This window comes from Chionomys nivalis, chromosome 2 (assembly GCF_950005125.1).
Source record: "Chionomys nivalis chromosome 2, mChiNiv1.1, whole genome shotgun sequence".
Classification (NCBI taxonomy): Eukaryota; Metazoa; Chordata; class Mammalia; order Rodentia; family Cricetidae; genus Chionomys; species Chionomys nivalis.
In genome coordinates this window covers 113777541-113796066 of record NC_080087.1, presented here as the reverse complement: position 1 = coordinate 113796066, position 18526 = coordinate 113777541, and the positions used below count along the sequence as shown (strand labels likewise).

The following is an 18526-nucleotide window of genomic DNA, read 5'->3' as shown; positions in this document are numbered from 1 at the left end:
AATAATGTAGGCCTGTTGTTGTGGAAGAGTAATGAATTTCTTCTATGTTATGTTCCTAGGGGAAATACTGTACCACATATGGAAGAAAAGGAAGTTTTCTTAGAATTGTCATGTCTAGAGCTTCTTGTTTTTTCTCCACTTTTTGTTGAATTCTGAAGGCCTCTTGGTGGATTAGAATGAAAATTAGTGGGGCTAATATTGTAGGAATATGTGAAAATCTTTTTTTCATTTTTCTTTCCAAGCTTTTAATTTTGTTAGTTCTGTCTTTAAACACATGTTCAATACTGGTGGTTTTTTTTTTTTTTTTTCCTGAGGCAGTTGCTCTGTAGTTTTGGTTCCTGTCCTGGAACTAGCTCTTGTAGACCAGGCTGGCCTCCATCTCACAGAGATCTGCCTGTCCCTGCCTCCCAAGTGCTGGGATTAAAGGCGTGCGCCACCACCACCTGGCTGAGTAGTGGTTTCTTAAAGGTTGCTAGCCAACTTGTACAGTCAAAAATCTTGAAATTCTTGAATTTTGTAAAAGTCCTTAAATTTTATAGGAATATTTTTCCTACCAGCTGAAGAAAATAATATGTAAGTATATGCTAGTTAAGTTTAATTTTGAAGAGTAATTTGAATTTGTTTTATATTAGAATTTACTCTCTCTCTTTTTTTAAAAAACAGAATTTACTCTTATTTAAATAAGAACATTACACACGAGTTTAAAAAGTAGAGGCTGTGTACAATAGTCTTGCAAGAGCAACAAGAGCTCTTAACCAGCCCTGACCCTAATTTCTGATGACCATAAAAATGTTTTAAACTCTTTCCTCTTCTTCCATATTTATTGGTTTTAGCTAACATAATATTCCTATTCTCTTTTTCCTCAGTTTTGGCTCTTCCTAACTTTTTTTTCCCCTCCTGATACAGGGGGTTTCTCTGTAGCTTTGGAGTCTGTCCTGGAACTAGCTCTTGTAGACCAGGCTGGCCTTGAACTCACAGAGATCTGTCTGACTCTGCTTCCTGAGTGCTGGGATTAAAGGTGTGCACTGCTGCCGCCTGGCTTCTTCCCAATTTTTTACTGTAGGAGGAAGGTAGGATTTGACCTTTCTGTTCTCACCATCCTTGCCTATATAGCTGATCCTCTCCTCACATTTGTAATTGTCTAGTTTTCTTCCTTTGGAATTGTTTCGCTTTAGTGGATGGATAATTATTCAGCTTTTAGATATTACCTGTGGCTAAGCTACAAAGCTTCTTTCAATGTGTAAGACGCTTTAGTTTGCTTCTGAATGGGTGAGTGTTCCTGTCTGGAGGCCCTAGGACGTTGGGATTCCGCTCTCTTGCTCTCACCTCATTTCTCTGAACCCAGACACCCACTTACCAACCTCCATCCCTCAGCCCTGGGGCTCCAGGCCTGTGTTAGCACCCCAGCTTCTGAAGTGACTGAGGGGAATTAAAGTGGGTGCTGTGCTGGCAAATGTTCTTACTGAGTCATCGCTCCCCAGCACGTATCAATTACATTACCGTTTTTTGATAAACATTTCTGGGTAATGTTTGTAATCTGCTTTGGCAGTGCTGGTTTGTAGGCCTCTGTATAGCTACTGTCTAGGCATGCTTCTTGTAGTTTCATTCTGTGTGTTCTCTGTAGCTCTGGACTCTTTTTCTGGGCCTCCACTCTAGTATTTCCCTGATGAAGGATGAATGGGAATGGGGAGTTACTGTTACAAACGAGGTGGCTGAAAATCTCTTCTGTTCTTTAGCGTCGGGGTCTTAGGTGGTACCTCCCCCCCTCCCGTTTTTTTAGTTTGAGACAGGGTTTCTTTGTGTAGCCTTGGCTGTCCTAGAACTCTCTCTGGCCTCAAACTCACAGAGATCTGCCTGCCTCTGCCTTCTGAGTGGTGGGGTTAAAGGCGTGTGCCACCACCATCTGGCTCGGTGATAACCATTCTTATTACTGATTCTTTATGTCATGTTTTCTTCCCTTTTCAGAACAAACATTTGTTTGTTTATTATTTATTTTGGTTTTTCAAGACAAAATTTCTTTGGATGTTCTGCAACTTGCTTTGTTGACTAGGCCGGCCTTGAACTCACAAAGTTCCAACTTCCTTTGTCTTCTGAGTGCTAGAATTAAAGGCGTGCAACACCACTATCTGGGTATTTTTGTTTTTAATCTCTCCTGTTCTGAACTGTGTTTTGAAGTGTTGACTATTGATGTAGGTCTTTTTTGTTCATTTGTGGTAGGTCTTTTCTTCTTTTCAAAAGCAAAAATAATGAGATGGCGAGGTGGCTCAGTGGGTAGAGAGAGGCACTTGTTAGGAGGACTGACAGCCTACCTGAAGCCCACATGGTAAGGAAAACTGAGAGGTAGTTGTCTTCTGCTGCCACGCGAGAAATACATATATAAAATCTGAGACTACTGGTCAGTGTTCATTCACCATTACTAACAGTAAAGCTAACTACACTGTTAAATCATTCTAACATAAAGTTACTCTTCTGAATACTTAGCCAGATACTGAAAAGATGAAGCCTACATCTAAAGAATGAGTTGGTGAAGAAAAAAAGCAAGTAGTTCAATGATTTGTTTGTTTTTCAGATCAATTACTCATATTGTAAAATGTTTAGCCATTTATGTCAGTGTGTCAGCAGGCTCTGCTGCTAACCTTCCCACCATGTGCTTAAATTTCCATAAGCGCTCTTAGATAGTTACTGAATCATAGCCTTTTAAAACATAAATTTCAACTTTGTATAAAGAAATGTTTTACCTACAATTCCATTTAAATCTCACTTAGCCAAATACAACAGCCTAAATAAGGATATATCTACCTTCTTTGTCTGATGGCAGGTTGGTAGTGATAACATTTTGCAAATAAATTATTGCATTTATGTGATGATAGAAAAATGAATTCTGGTGTGGCTGCTTTTAAACTATCTCGCCCAAGTTATAAGAATCATTTATTTAATAACAAATGTTAGGGCTTTAGAAAAAATTAAGCTTAACATAAATGAATTTGATACAGAGGAAATCGGGGGTCTCTTTATGGCATTCTTAATTTCATAAAAGGATTTAAAAATGGGCTCTCATGGAAGCTCAAAGAAAATTTGATTAGAGTTTAAAAGAAAAAACTCCAGGGCAGGCAAGCTGTGAAGAAGGAGAGAAAATCATGCCCTTTAACTGGCATGAAGGCCAGACGTGTGGTAGAAAAGCAGTCACACGGTGGGGAGGAGGACTGGGCAAACCTGGTGTTAGGGGAAGCTTGCTTATGAAAGAGAAAGAAGTAGGGGAGAAGTCACACTGTTTCTCAATGATTCAGAAAAGTGGGCGGACTTAGGAAGCCGCATGGCTAGTGGCTATAGTCTGGTGAGGTGCTGCAGGAGGGATGGGATTCTAGGGAAGAAAGTGCAGTCTCCAATGAAAGGACTAATTATTCCTTTAGCCTTCTAGGGATGGTTCTGTGGTCTGGGTGATTGATCTGGCTCAACCGGAATTTTAGATCTCCACATAGGCAAGAAATTTTATTCCCTGGTCCAGAGGAGTTCCCCATAATGGACCTTTCTTTATGACAGTTTCTTAGGTCTTTCAGAATGATGGATTCTCATGGATATGGACTCTGAACCATGGTCTTTGTTTTGGTGAAGTACCATTTATTAAAAGATTATTTTAAATTTTAATTGGGTGAGTGTGGGGTATGTGTGTGTGTATACATGGGAGTGCGGGTCCTATTGGAGGATGGAGATATCAGATCCCCTTGGAGGTGGAGAGTTGTAGCTGCTTGACATGGGTGCTGGGAATTGAACTTGGTCCTCAACAAGAACAGTATGTTCTCTTAACACTTGAGACTTAACTGCTGAGCCATGCCTTCTGCCCCGTTTATTTGTGTAGTTTTTTTTAGACATAGTCTCATTATATAACCCCAGCTGTTTTGGAACTTGCTGTGTAGACCATGTTGATCTCTAGCTCACGGAGATTCATCTGTCTTTCTCTTTCCAGTACCGGGGTTAAAGGCATGTGCCACTATAGGCTGGTGAATATTTTTAAAATATTTCCTTATATAAGTATTTTATATATCTAGACAAACAAAAACTACCAGAATGGTCCTTCTGCAGAACAGTTAAAAATAAGTTTTATTTGCTTAATGACTGGGAGATTTCCTCAACATCTAGTAAATGCTGTTCTGCAGTATGTGGGAATACATCATTTTATCAGATAATTTGATTTTGCTAAAAGAGGCATCTCTGGAAAGCTTTCATTTAGTTTACTCTTAACTGATGTTTTTGGTGCAAAACAAAAACAAAGAAAAAAATCGAAACAGCTGTCAGTACTTATAGGTCCAACATCCCACACTTGATAGGTAACCCAGATTAGACACACACAGACACACACTCTCACATCAGAAAACAATGGCAGCAGTTATTGAGTACTTCTTCTGAACAAGAATGCCCAGTTAGTCTTGTTAGAATTCGTATTTATTTCTGCCTCTTCTGCCAGTACCTGCCAACCATCGGAATACTTTATTGCCGGAGGTTCTTGGTTTGTCAGCGGCTTTGCTGTTGAATGAAGAAAAGGAAATAAATAAGGAAGGACATAGCTCCTAGGTATGGTGGAGGAGATGGTTTACTGTAGATGTGAGGGAGAGCACAACCAGAGGCAGAGACATCTGGGAGAGTCCAGAGTCTTCATATTGTATTGTCCAGGCTGATCTTGAACACCTGCCCTCAGGTGACCGTCCTGCCTTAGCCTCCTTAGAGGCTGTAACTATAGGCCCTGGTTTGGCATGTTTGTTATTAAAGAACAGTATTGTTTGGAGGGTCTCTGCAGTGTTTTTCATTCCTTGTTTCATGTGGGCTAATCTTTTTACTCTGCTGTCCTTGCAGTGGAGCAGTGCAGATCTTTGCGGATCTTATGCTGTTTGTTCATCACTGGTCCCACTGTGCATCAGTCGCTTCATTACTTGAACATTGGTTTCTAGATGATTGCCCTGAGTATTGTAAGAATCTTGGGATTGTGGATTTCTAAGAAAAAGCAAGCAAACAAAATAACTGTTGTGTCTTACATTTATTTACAGAGAGAGGGAAGGGGGAGGGAGAGGGAAGCTGAGTTTGCACTCTGGGTGAATGAACATAGGTGTCCAAGAGCCAAGTTTGTAGAATCTTAACTTACTAAAAGCATCTTCTGTTTTAGATTTTAAATATGTAATTTTTATATTATGAAATACGAGTTTTTTGGTTTTTTTTTTTTTTTAGTAAATAACTAGGCTTAGGATATACCTAATGTCAAATTAACTTTATTACTTTCTGACAGTAGTATTAACAACCACATACATTTCCATAGCTTATTAAAGTATTTTAAGCAGCTTCTCGCTCATCAGGGGAACAACAATTAATAAATCAACGAAATGAGCTTTCTTACTCATCTAGCACAGATTGGTATTTGAATTGAACAAATGACTATTTGCAAGATTGAGGCATAGTTAGGAGCATACTGGCAGACATACTCAGTGAGTCATGCCATCTGGTTACAGTCATACCTGGGTGGTGGTCATTAAAACAACTCCTGGGGATCTGTATGTGACTTAATTATACTGCAGAAACATATTGGATTGTACTGGCAGGTTACTTTGGAACTTAAGGCCAATTAACTGGCATACATGCTTTCAAAACATCAATGTTGCACTTACGAAATGAGTCTAAAAATGTTGGCCCAAATTTGGAGACTTAAAAATGTGTGTTTTTAGAGTTCAGGGTGGGCATTGCTATTAATACTGGCTCTGAAAAAATGATGTTTTTTTTTTTTACCCAATACTTTCATCAAATAGTATGAGTCATATCACAGGGAGCTGTTTAGTACTGACTGTATTCATCTGATGACTAGCAGGAGAAGTGGCATCAGCTGCCAGGAGTACATGTTAAGAATATGTCAGTTTTGATCCATTCTCTCTCTCTCTCTCTCTGTCTCTCTCTCTCTGTCTCTCTCTCTCTCTCTGTCTCTCTCCCCCTCCCTCCCTCCCTCCCTTTCTTTTTTTTTTTTTTTTTTTTCCTTTTACTCCCAGTCAGAGTTTCTCTGTGTAGCCCTTTCTGTCCTGGAACTAGCTCTTGTAGACCAGGTTGGCCTCGAACTCATAGAGATCTGCCTGCCTCTGGCCCCCAAGTCCTGGGATTAAAGGCGTGAGACATCAATACTCAGCCTATAGTTTTGCTTTTTAAATTGTGTATGATGTAAGTTTCTTTACTTAAAAGTCTCCTGGGTAAAAACTTTTTTTTAAGTCTGAAATTACTGCCATTTTTCTCCTCGCTTTTCTGGATCACAACATTTATTTCATTTCCACATGAAGATAATATTCTCATTTCTTATGGAAAGTGGTTATAATTTAATTTAAAATCATTACAATTTTGACTCTTTCTAACTGTAGATTTTATTTTCTACAGTTCTATATAACTAATTTATTGGATCTGAAAAATCCCAGCCATTATCTCTTCAGATGTATCTTCTTCATTCCTTCAGCTCTATAGCTGTAGAACTGGTTTTAGATGTCCGTTAGGCTCCTTAGTTAACAGTTGTCTTTATGTTACCTTCTGTCTTCTAGTTCATTAATTTTATGTTCAGGTATGTTTATTTTTTATTTTTTTGAGATGGAGGTTTCATTATGTAGTCTAGGCTGTCGTGGAATAGACCAGGCTGTTCTCAAATTTTTAGAGATCCACCTGCTTCTGCCTCCTGAGTGCTGGGATTAAAGGCGTGTGCCACCACGCCCCGGCCTTTGTTCAGTTATGTTTAATCTGCTTTTTAAACTGGTTTGTGGAAAATTTAACCTTCACGTTTGTAAGTTTTCATTTCAGAAAATTGGGGTTTGAAAGGTGTGTCCCATCTCCCTCCTTACCTTTCCCCACTCCTGGAGAGATGGCGCAGCAGCTAGAAGAATGTGCTATTCTTGTAGAGGGCCTGAGTTTGGTTTCCAGCCCATTATACTGGCCTGCAGCTCCAGCTCTAGGGATTCCTCTGTCTTATTCTGGCCTCTGGCACCTGCACTGGCATCTACATACCTCCCAGGCACACACATACACACATTATTACAAATAAAATTAAGCAACGAAACCGAAAGAGTGTTTTGTCTGACTGCCATACTGTTAGAAATACTAAATACCTATGTAGGTGCTTTTTAAGTATTTTATTTTACATTATGAGCTTATATTTTTCTGGCCAGTTGCTTTGCATAATATAGTTCATTCTTAGTTATTTGTTGCTGATACTGTTTTTTATTCTTTAAAATTTTTAACATTTATTTTGGGTATGTGTGTAGGTGTGTGTGGTGCAGCCCATGTGTGGAGGTCAGAGGTCATGTGTGTATCTGGTGGGAGTCGCTGTTCTCATGATGTGAGTTCCAGGGGTTGAGCTCTCGTCACCAGGGTCCTGCCCTTCTCATTCAACTCACAGCCACATATTTTTAACCTTAAAAAATCCCCTGCCCACTTCCTCTCACTTTGCTACTTTGCCTCTCCTTACTTCAGAAAAGCTTTTACTTTTCTATCTTCCTTGTAAAAAACTTTAAAAAAGAGTTTATCTGGGCCAGCTACATAGAACAGTGGGTAGAGATGCTTGCTGCCAGGCTTGATGACCTGAGTTCCGTCTTAGGACCTGCACCAAAATGTTGGAGGAGAGAACTGACTACTGCAGATTGTCTTCTGACCTCCATACATGCTGCTCTGTGGAGACAGCATGTGCACCTGCTCACGATATATACAATTTTTAATAAAAATCAAAACTAAGTGTAAATCAAAGGCATGTTGTGGCTGTTCGAATGCTAATGCTGTGTAGTCTAATTAAATTTACTTTGTATGATAAGCAGTAGTTTAATATTAAATCTGTTTATGGAATGAAAATACTTAGAAGTTTAAGTATACTAAAATGTTTTGAATAACTTAAAAATAAGCAGTAGTAATTTTGTAAAATATTTTATCTTTTAGGAGAGGATTAAATCCACCTCACAGGGTGAAATCTATCTCCATGACAACATTTACACAACAGGAAATTGAATTCCTGCAAAAACATGGAAATGAAGTAAGTATTTTGCAATTTTTAGCTTGGTTGCGGTCATTTTAATATGATTTAATAAGTTGCTTAAAATGATGTTTCCTTGTCTCAATGTTATTTTTGTATTCTGTATTTAGATATTTCAGAAAGTTCCTATTTGATAATCTGTTTGGAATTAATGCCTGAGTGTTTTACTCTAAATCTAGGTACTTAAAACTTTATTTAGAGGTAAGACATGGATATTTGAGACTTAGCAGTGTTGGCTGTAGAAGGCAGTTTGAGGGGAAGGAGGGAAGGAGAAGCGCCAGCTCTGTCACGCTGCGCTAGTTATGTGATGAGCTCTCAAGACCTTTTCCATTCTTTCTAACTAACATCTTAATTGGTGTCTGTGATGTCTCCTGCTTAGCTGGGTTGTGAAGGGCAGCATAGTGTCCTGGGGAACTGGTTCCTGTGACCTCTAACGAATGGGCTCTCAGTAATGCCATGCTGTTGGCTTATTTCTTTTTAGATTTGAGTTTTGTTACTAATAAAAGTAGTGATCTATTGTTGTAAAATGGGTGAAGTTAATAGAGCATGGAATTGCTTTGTTTTGTTTTTGAGGGAAGGTTTCAAGACATGGTCTCGCTATCTGTATAGCTCTGTCAGTCCTGAACTCTCTCTGTAAACCAGGCTGGCTTTGAACTCACAGACATCCACCTTCTCTGCCTCAGGGACCAGAAGTGTGCACCACTATGCCTGGAGGGAATGCTTTTTAAATCTTGGTAAGGTTGAGTGGGTCTGGCGTACCATTCTGGTTGCATGTCTGTAACCTTAGACACAAAAGACACAAAAGGGGTTGAGTATTAAGATTTTATTGGTTTTAGTCACCTCTTAGTTCATTCTTAGAAAATGTATGCAAGAGTATTCTCTTTCTTCTCAAATGCTTTAGAATGATTACTTGAAATTTTTTACCTAATCAGGCAAACATTGTGTTGTACAGATGTAAACCCAGCACTCAGAGATAGAGGCAAGAGGATCCGAAACTTAAGGTTACCATTGGATGCATACCAAATTCTGGGCCAGCCTAGTCTGCATGAGATCCCTGTCTAAAACCAAAATGGAATAGAATTATTTGCCTACTGTGATACACATGTAGTTTTGTTTCTAAAATGTTGAAGAGTGAATTCACAGTTGTGAACTATTCTAAAATACATATTTAGAGAATAGACCACATTTTAAAGTTTCTCAATTTGGCCAGTGATGAAATATTTTGAGTTAGTAGATTATTTGAGTACCATATAGAAAACTACAAAGCTGGATGATAGGGCTCACCAGTTAAGAGCACATACTGCTCTTACAGAGACTTGTGTTCAGTTCCTGTCACCCAAGACAGGTAGTTCACAAGTGCCTAGAACTCTAGCTCCAGAAGATGAGGTGCCTTCTTCTGATCACCAGGGCACTGTGCTCTCTCTGTCTTGTCAGTTTGCTCGATTATCCCCACCCCTCAATCTTTTTAAATAAGGTGACGTACTTAAACACATATATTTAGGCTTAAAATGGCAGTGTCATACATTTTGAACATGAATGAATTTATGCTTGGAGATGAGTGATTCTGAATCAGGAGATCAGAAAGTATATATTTTTTTGTAACGTTCCTAGGTCCTCTCCCTCTGATGCTTGAGTTTCAGTGTGCTGGAGGGAGTGTGTTTGATTTGTTGTTACTATTAGAAAACATTGTTAATTTAATCTGGAAAACATCATGAATGAATGGTGTATAACTTGTAATAATGTATTGAACAGAACTCCCCTATATGCCATGTGCTGTATATGATCATTCGAACATTTATATTATGGGAAGCATCAGCTGGGTGGTGGTGGTGCACACCTTTAATCCCAACACACAAAGCCATCCTGATCTACAAGAGCTAGTTCTAGGACAGGCTCCAAAGCTACAGAGAAACCCTGTCTTGAAAAACAAACAAAAAATAATGGGAAGCATGTATACAACCATATGCACATATAATTTATTCCTGTGTTACATGTATTACAGATGTGTACATGTTAACTACTAAAGAAAACTATGTGCCCCACCCAGAACCAATGGGAAAGATTACTAAGATTCAAGGCAAAAGGCATGGAAACATGAAACCCTCAATGCATTGACTTATCACATGTATCTATCTAGGGAGATTATCCTGTGTTTCAGAACTTGGTCACGAATTGTTCACTATTTTGAAAAACTATAAAACTAATGGTTATAGTCATAAGTGAAGTACCTCTGTATCGGGCTGCTGTTGACTATGATGAGCAATTAGTACTGGTACTTTAAATATGCAGCATGGACAGATTATGTCTTTAGTTTCTATAGATAGGCTTTATAAATTATTCAGCTTTTAAGTGTGTTTAGACTCTCACAGAACAGGAGCAGATGTAGTGCAGTATATAAACCATAGTCTTAGGGCATGAGATGCCAGATGGTGAGGCTATACATGACTCCACTGTGTCTATTTGCTGTGCTTTTGGCCAACAAATTACTTCACATACTTTTTCCACACCTTATCCTGAAGCTCAGTCAACTTTTTGACACTGTAATAATTACCTGGGAAGCCTGTAAAGAGTAAATATTTACATTGACTTTTAAATTTGTTTTTGTATTTATGTATTTATCTTTTTTTTTTTAATTTGGGTTTTTGAGAAAGTTTCTTTGTGTAAGTAGCCTTGGCTGTCCTGAAACTCAATCTGTAGACAAGGTGGCCTTGAACTCACAAAGTACATCTTTTTCTTTGTCATTTGTATTTGATTCATCACCTTTCCCCCTTTCTGTGTGTGTGTGTTGCTTGTGATGGTCCCAGGACTTCATGCATGCTAGACAGTCTACCAACTAAGTTATGCCCAGCCCCTTCCATTCTTCGTTTTTGAAAGTGATTTATTAATCACCACCTTTATTCAAGGCACTGCTATTGAGTGCTAATGTTACTGTGAACAAAACTTGTCCTCAAATACTAAGCATGAAAAGTATGTCTTTAATTTTGATAAGTACGCTTACATGAGACATACTCTGATAATTTTTAGCTGTGCAATGCATTATTGCTAACCCTAGGCACAGGCACATTGTTATTCAGCAGATTGCTTTGATTTAGCCTTTCTGGTTTCCTCTTCAGCTCCTGGTGGCCACCATTCTGTTTTAGGTACCTTATATAAGGAGAATCATATAGTGTTTGTCTGTCGTAGACAAATTATTTTAGCTATTGTTCTCAAGATTCATCCTTGTTACATAGAGCAGAATTTTTGAAGAAATATGTTTTAAGGAGGTAGCAAAGTAAATTTAGAGTGTGTAAGAAATTCTTGATTGTAATGAACTTACTTATCTCATAAATGAAAGCGATGCATAACCACTAGGGATGATTGGAGTGGCTTCTTGTCTCCAAGCTCACTTTCTTTACTTTATATTTTTGAGATGATCTCACTATATAGCCCAGATAGAACTCCATTTCCTGTTTAGCTCAGGTTGGCCTCAGAAACCACAATGATTCTCCTTCGTCTCTGCATTTTGAGTGCTGGAATTATAGGTATGTGTCTCCATGACTGCCTACTTTATCTGAATTTTTATAACTAGAACCTATTTGAAAAAACTAGTAGCTAAAGGTTCCAATTGAGACTAGAAAAAGAAATATTCAGTTTTTATTTCATTTCCACTAATTTATGAAGTTCGTGACATAGGCAAATCATTTTTTCTCTTGAGCATCATTTTCCTTTGTAATCTATAATGAATTCTGTATTATTTATTGCCTAAGGCTAGAAGAACTGTATTTTAAAAATTGATGCATTATGATTCTGTAAGCTGGCACTTTTATGTGGGAAGATACTTCTCTGATTGATTCCTAAGTTTAGAAAATAATTATCACAAAGGAACATGGTGTGCTTTGAGTAGAATGTAGTATACAGGGAATTTTGCAGAAATCTTTCACTAAAGGCAAACAGGAATTACTGTAAGAGACTGTCATTTAAAACTGCCCTATTTCCCCCTTGACAGCATCATGCAATGATGTCTGTTTGCCTCCAATGAAAGACTTCCTTCATCTTCTAGCATTGTTTCCTGTGTGCTTCAGTTATTCTCTCCAAATGTTATTCTTGGATGCTTCAGTGGTGTCATCATTGGTCCATGTTGTTCCTATGTCAGGAATCAGCAAGAACCAGCAGATGTTTTCTATGAAGCATGAGATGTAGATATTTTAAGGTCTTTGTTGGAACTAATCAATACATATATTATAGCATAAACTAGTCCGACCCTAGGAAAGCAAGTAGGCATGGCTATTTCAATAACACTTGGTCTATAAAGAAGACCATAGACCAGATTTAATTCACAGGATGTGATTTGCTGACCTGTGTGGCCTATATATATATTGAGAATTTGGATCACTGAATTTATTTTCTGCCTAAATAAGTTGGGAAGCTAAATGTTCTAGGTCATATACATATTTTAGGTGGTACAAAGGAGAAAAACTTCACTTTACAGATGCTGCAGGGAGGTAGCTTTTTAATGCTTTTGCTCAAGTGTCTTGTGCCTGCTGGTCCTCAAGGTGGCAGAGGAATAATAGTGCATTAGACACGAGGTTCTTGCATCATGAAATATACACTTAACTGTCACATAGAGGCCATGAGTAAAGTGACACATCCTACAGTGTGTATCCCATCTGGGATTTCATTTTCCATTTGGGTTAGATGGGCAGGGAGAACTTGCTGAGCAGTGTGTCTGGAAGGAGCAATCAGTTCTACCAGATTATCTTTGAAGAGTTATCTAGGGCCTGGGTGTGTTGGGTCTGATTAGTCAGGATTAAATACTTAGATTTTTTTTTTCAATGAGGTCATTATAAGGTAAGGAATTCTGTGCTATAAACTAAAAATGAAAACAAAACCCAAGGAGAAAATAAGGAAGTTAGATTTGTCTCTCTGAAGCCTCATGTTCTCTCACATGATTATACGGCTGGGTTATAAATCTGTGTCCTTTGTCTGCACAAACTGTTTCTGCTTTTTTTTTCACTCAGTTGTGTATGCAGTAATTCTTGCTAGCACATTATAAAAAAAGCAAAATGTTAAGATGGAATATAATATTTTCTGAAATGTATATAAATGTAGAACTGTTTATTTCTTTTTCATGAGATGTGGGTCATAATGGTGATCTTTTTTTTGTCTCTGCAAACATTGTTCAGTGTATATATCATTTGAATACTCTATCGCTGAGGAATATGTATGTGTATTAGCTGGTAGATTAAAATACTAGCATAGTCATGTGAGTTAAGCTTACTGAGTGCAGAAATGTTTATATTGTATTTGCTTTGCTGTTGTATTTCTTGGACCATGACGTACTTGGAGTTTTTCTTACTATAGACTCCTTCTTACTTGTGTTTTCATTTGTTTTGTATTTGAAACAGGGTTTCACTATTTAGTCCTACCTGCCCTGGAACTTAATATGTATGCTATGCTAGGCTGGCTTCAAACATAGAGGATTCATTTGTCTTTGCCTTCCAAGTGCTGGAATTAAAGGTGCATGCTACCACATCAGTTTACCTTAGGTTTTTCTTGGGAAAGGGATGGGAAAAGTAATAAGTTGGTGATAGACTGGACTGTATCTGAGAGGTGGAGGGTCTGTCCCTGTGCACAGGACCCTGAGTTTGATTTCCTAGCCATGGGGATGAGGGTTGGTAAGAGAACTGGGTGTGGTAGTTAACATCTGTTAACTATATGCCAGACTGAAACAGGAGGGTTGCAGGTTTGAAATCAGCCTAGGCTATGAACATCACCCTGAAAGTAAGTAGATAGAAGTTGGCAGTAGACTTTTGTCTAGGTTCATAGTAGCTATCTAAAGAGTTTCTCTTTAGGTTTTTTTTCTGTTTCTAAAAAGTCGGAATCAGGTACTTATGAAATTTTTAGCTTTTACTTAAAATTATTTAACTTTTTTTGTGTTTATGGGCAATATTATTAAATGTTTTATTATATATTACCATTGGAAGAAGACAGTACTCCATCTCTATCTAGAAGACTGAAGACAAAAGACATTTTGAGAATATTATTTGTAGAGATGGCTTATTGAAAAAAAGATGTTCCAACTCCTCCTGCTCTTTTCTCATCTAGAAGTGAGCAGAATCATACCACATTGCTTATTCCTTTTATTAACAATAAATATTTGTTTTGCTAAAGGGAAATCTGTATGTTGGCATTTCTGTACATGTTGCTTTCCTTGAGAGGATTGAAAGCAGTAGTGAATGATGCTGTCCTTAGTGGACCTCCATCTAAAGCTTGTAGCTGTTTCCTACCTCCCCTTTTTACAATGACATGGGCCTGTATGTTTGTTGTCATGTTCTATTTGTTTGTTTGTTTGTTTTCTGTATCAACAACTGTCACCCTTGTTCTTGGAGCTCTTTAGTTTCGGTGGCAAGCCTGCCTGGACATACACAAGGAAGGAAGCCTTTGTTTCTGGTCTCTGACTGGGTTCTGCTGTTGGGATGATTGGATTTCTGCAGCATGGTTGAATCCTTTAAAGCTCACAGCTCCCATAAGGTGGTCTGGTTTTTGAGGCTTTATCGTGTGTTTTATTGCAGTGCTGGAATGCTATGTTTTAGCTCAGTAGTTTTTAACCTATGGGTCGTGACCCCTGGGGGGGCGGCGTCGAATCACCTTTTCAGAGATCACCTAACACCATCAGAAAACACAGATACCTATATTGCAGTTCATAACAGCAGCAAAATTGCAATTATGAAGTAGCAGTGGTGTTTTTTTTTTTTTTTTTTTTTTTTTGGTTTTATGGTTGGGGGTCATCACAACATGAAGAACTGTATTAAAGGGTCATAGTATTAGGAAGGTTGAGAGCCACTGCTTTAACTTGAAATTTTCTTACAGCCAGTCTGTGCTTTGCAGTAGCGTCTTGATTAACTTCCAGTCCACATTGAGTGTCCATTTACCAACAAACTGACTGATGAAGTATACTTTACACTCTGTTATTGGTGGTTATGGTGGCAATTCTAAAATGAGTTTGCACTAGAGGGAAGAAAAATAACTCAAAGCTTTACAAACTTCTTTGTTGGCGATTATCAGCTCATTTTTTCTAGATTTTATTTTTGATTCTTACCTAAGAGTGGTTTTAAGTCATTTTGTTTATTGAAAACTTATGGCTCAACTTATAAGCATTATGAAGGTTAAGAAGTATTTCATGAGGCACACACTTTAGAGCAAATCTAACATGTGACAGTTTGTAGTGAGCTTTTTCTGTAAAAGTACAAAGCACTTTGCCTTCAGCGGAGGTTGAATATTGAAGACCACTTAGATTCTGTCTACAGCAGCAGGACTAAAAGTGGACCTAATTTCTTGCATTCCTGATAAGACTTTCCCTTATTAGTTGATGCTTATCTAATCACCCACCACTGAAGATTTCTCAAAGATAGCACAACACTAATACTCTTAGTATAGTCTTATAGTACTATAGTACATACTTCATTGTCAGGTGTGTTAACTCATGGAACATGCCCAGTGTCCATAGCAAGAAAGTCCTAGTATTATTTACATTTCACATAAGAAGACATATCAGACAGCTAGCAAGAGTTGACTGAGCTAGTTCAGACTGTCAACCACCATAGCCAAGTTAACACATAATTAGAATGATTATCCACTTCCTTTCTACAAAGATCATCAGAACTGATCTCATTATGTGTTGAGTCCTTACAAATGATAGCTTCTAGGGACCGTTATTATTCTTCAGTACTATTTCTAGCCCACACCCATGTTCCTCATGTTAACAGATGTTACTGCTCCGTGTGTCTTCTTGTCACAACACTTGTTCTTTTACACTTTTACTCCTTACGCCTCTCTTGCTGTCTCTGAACTCCCACCAGTGCCCACATGGGTCATTTACACAATCCTTGAGTCCTCCACCTTGTCTCCAGCGGTCCTGCATCCCATGTTACATTTCCATCCATAACTCTCACCTCCCAGATTTGGAATTTAAGAATTTTGCTGTGAGACCCCCACTGATCCTTTATTCGCAGTCTTTTCCTATGAAGCTTAACTACAGTAATTACTAGAACCTTCATTCTACTAAACACTTTGTCCTCTTTTTCTTGGCCTAGCTTAGAGTCTGTGGTCTTATACCCCAGCCCCTTTTTATTTAGCCAGAATCAACACTGTGCTTCTTGTGTTCTTAAACAAGTCCACTCAGGCTGCTTTCCCTCCTGCAGTCACCAGCACACAGCACTACCTGCGGTTATAATCGGCTGTCTGTTCCTTCTCTTCCCTAAAGGGGAAAAAAAAATTCTTTTTTTTTTTTTTCCAGTTTAGTTAACAGAAAAGAGACTGCTATCAGCTATCAGCAAAGGCTTATAGAGAGCAGTTTTAATATAGTAATGGGAAAGATTGAACTTTTCAGGGACCAGAATGTGAGGGTAGTTCACCAGAAGGCAAAGTGGGGAGTTTTTTGATGTGTTGGGAAAGCTTAGTGACACGTTTTCTGATTAAATTTGACAAATACTTGTTTCCTTATTGGTAGAAAGAGTACCACATAGAAGTATGTGACATCAACTGTCAGTAGCACAGAAGAATAGAGGCCATTTTAGAAAATTAGTATACATACGCCACCTGCCTGCCGAGACTGGGGAGGTCAGAGGACAATTTTCAAGAGTTTTCTTGGCTTTGATCGTGCTTTTAGGGGCTGATTTAGGCTGGCCCCAGGCATTTTTACTGGTGGACTGAGCCGCTCTCCTTCGTCTTGGTGATTTCTCTCCACCAGCATAGTTATCTTGAAGCTTCTCTATCACCACATTGTTCCTTTTATTTGCTGTCTAGTATTCTGCTTAGGCTGTTGCTATTTTGTTTTTTGAGATAAGGTTTCCTAGTGTAGCCCTGTCTGTCCCGGAACTCACTCTGTAGATCAGGCTAGCCTTGAACTCAGAGATTTACCTGCTTCTGCTTCCCTAGGGCTGAGATTAAAAGTATTCACACACACCCCTTCCCCCAGCAATATTTGCAGGTTGTTTATTCTTCACTTCTTTTTTTTTTTTTTTTTTGGTTTTTCGAGACAGGGTTTCTCTGTGGTTTTGGAGCCTGTCCTAGAACTAGCTCTTGGCTGGTCTCGAACTCACAGAGATCCACCTGCCTCTGCCTCCTGAGTGCTGGGATTAAATACAAGATTTATTTTTTCCACTTTGGACTTTTTAGTGAAGCTGCTGTGAAGAGCTGGGAGTGTGCTTTCTTATTTCGTGGGCAGATACCTCCAAAAATGACCTGATCGTAGGGTAGCTCAACTGCCTTCTATAGGTGTTGCATCGTTTTACATTTGGGAGAGTTTCAGTTGCTTAGCATCACAAGTATAGCCAGCAACTTCCATAGTGTATTACGTGTCTGTATCCTGTGAGTGTTTCTGCCATCGGTTCTCAGTGGCATATGGTGTCACACTATTTACCTGCAGTGTGAACATCTTTGGTGAAGTGATTGTTTAGAGCACCCGCGTTGTGTGTGTTGTTTTTTTTTTTTTTTTTAATTTTTAGTTTTGGTTGTTTGTTGTTTTTTTTTTGTTTGTTTGTTTGTTTTTTTCACCAAGCAGGGTGTTTCTGTGTAGCCTTGACAGTCCTGGAACTCTGTTGGTCAGGATGGCTTCAATCTCACGGAGATCTATCTTCCTCTGACTCACAAGTGCTGGGATTAAAGGTGTGTGCCACCATTATCCCGCCCTATGGTTTTGTTTGTTTACCTTTTTTGTATGTAGTGTTTTGTTTGCATGTATTCCTGCAGGCCAGAAGATCTCATTATAGATGGTTGTGAGCCACAATGTGGTTGCTAGAATTTGAACTCAGATACCTCGGAAGAGCAGCCAGTACTCTTAACTTCTGAGCCATCTCTCCAGGCTCAGGTTTTATTCTTGGCAGTTGTATTCTTAGAGTTTCCTACATTCTGGATTTGAGGGCTTTCGTAGTTCTTTAACATTGTATTACTTGGTTCTTGTCTTTTTTTTCCTTTTTAAGTTTTTTCAAAAACAGTTTTACATTTTTTTGAAACCCAACTTTATGATTTTTCTTTTTTGGTTTTTCGAGACAGGCTTTCTCTGTAGCTTTGGAGCCTGCCTGGAACTCCCTTTGTAGAGCAGGCTGGCCTCGAACTCACAGAGATCCGCAGTGCTGGGATTAAAGGCGTGCGCCACCACCACCCGCCTGATTTTTCTTTTTTATAGTTATTTTTTGTGACTTATTTGAGTATTGACTCATTTCATTTCTATTCAAAAGAGGTAAATGTCTCAGACTCTTGTCTGGTTAAAAAAAAGCATGTTATAAGGCTGAAATTGTTCTGCTTATATTTATATTATTGTTATACTTTATTAGCAGACTGTTCACGATTTTGGTAATTGTCTTTTTTTTTTTTTTTTGGTTGGTTGGTTTTTAGCTTGCTAAAAGACACCTAAAATTGCTGTTGATGAAGTTACTGTTTTATGGGTAAAGAAACCAAGGTTCCCATAGATTATTTGACTGTTATGGTTCACAGCTAGTGATCATGCCAAGACCAGAA

General features: G+C 38.5%; 1 protein-coding gene across 10 annotated transcripts in view; it reads left to right on the top strand.

Moving 5' to 3' along the window:
- The window catches only part of Agfg1 (ArfGAP with FG repeats 1), a 49038-nt gene that overhangs the window by 4819 nt on the left and 25693 nt on the right, over positions 1–18526 (top strand). For all 10 annotated transcript variants that reach the window (XM_057758039.1, XM_057758030.1, XM_057758021.1 and 7 more), the window contains exon 2: positions 7936–8029. In XM_057758039.1, coding sequence (XP_057614022.1) covers positions 7936–8029 — 94 coding nt within the window. The remainder of the gene's footprint in view (positions 1–7935; positions 8030–18526) is intronic.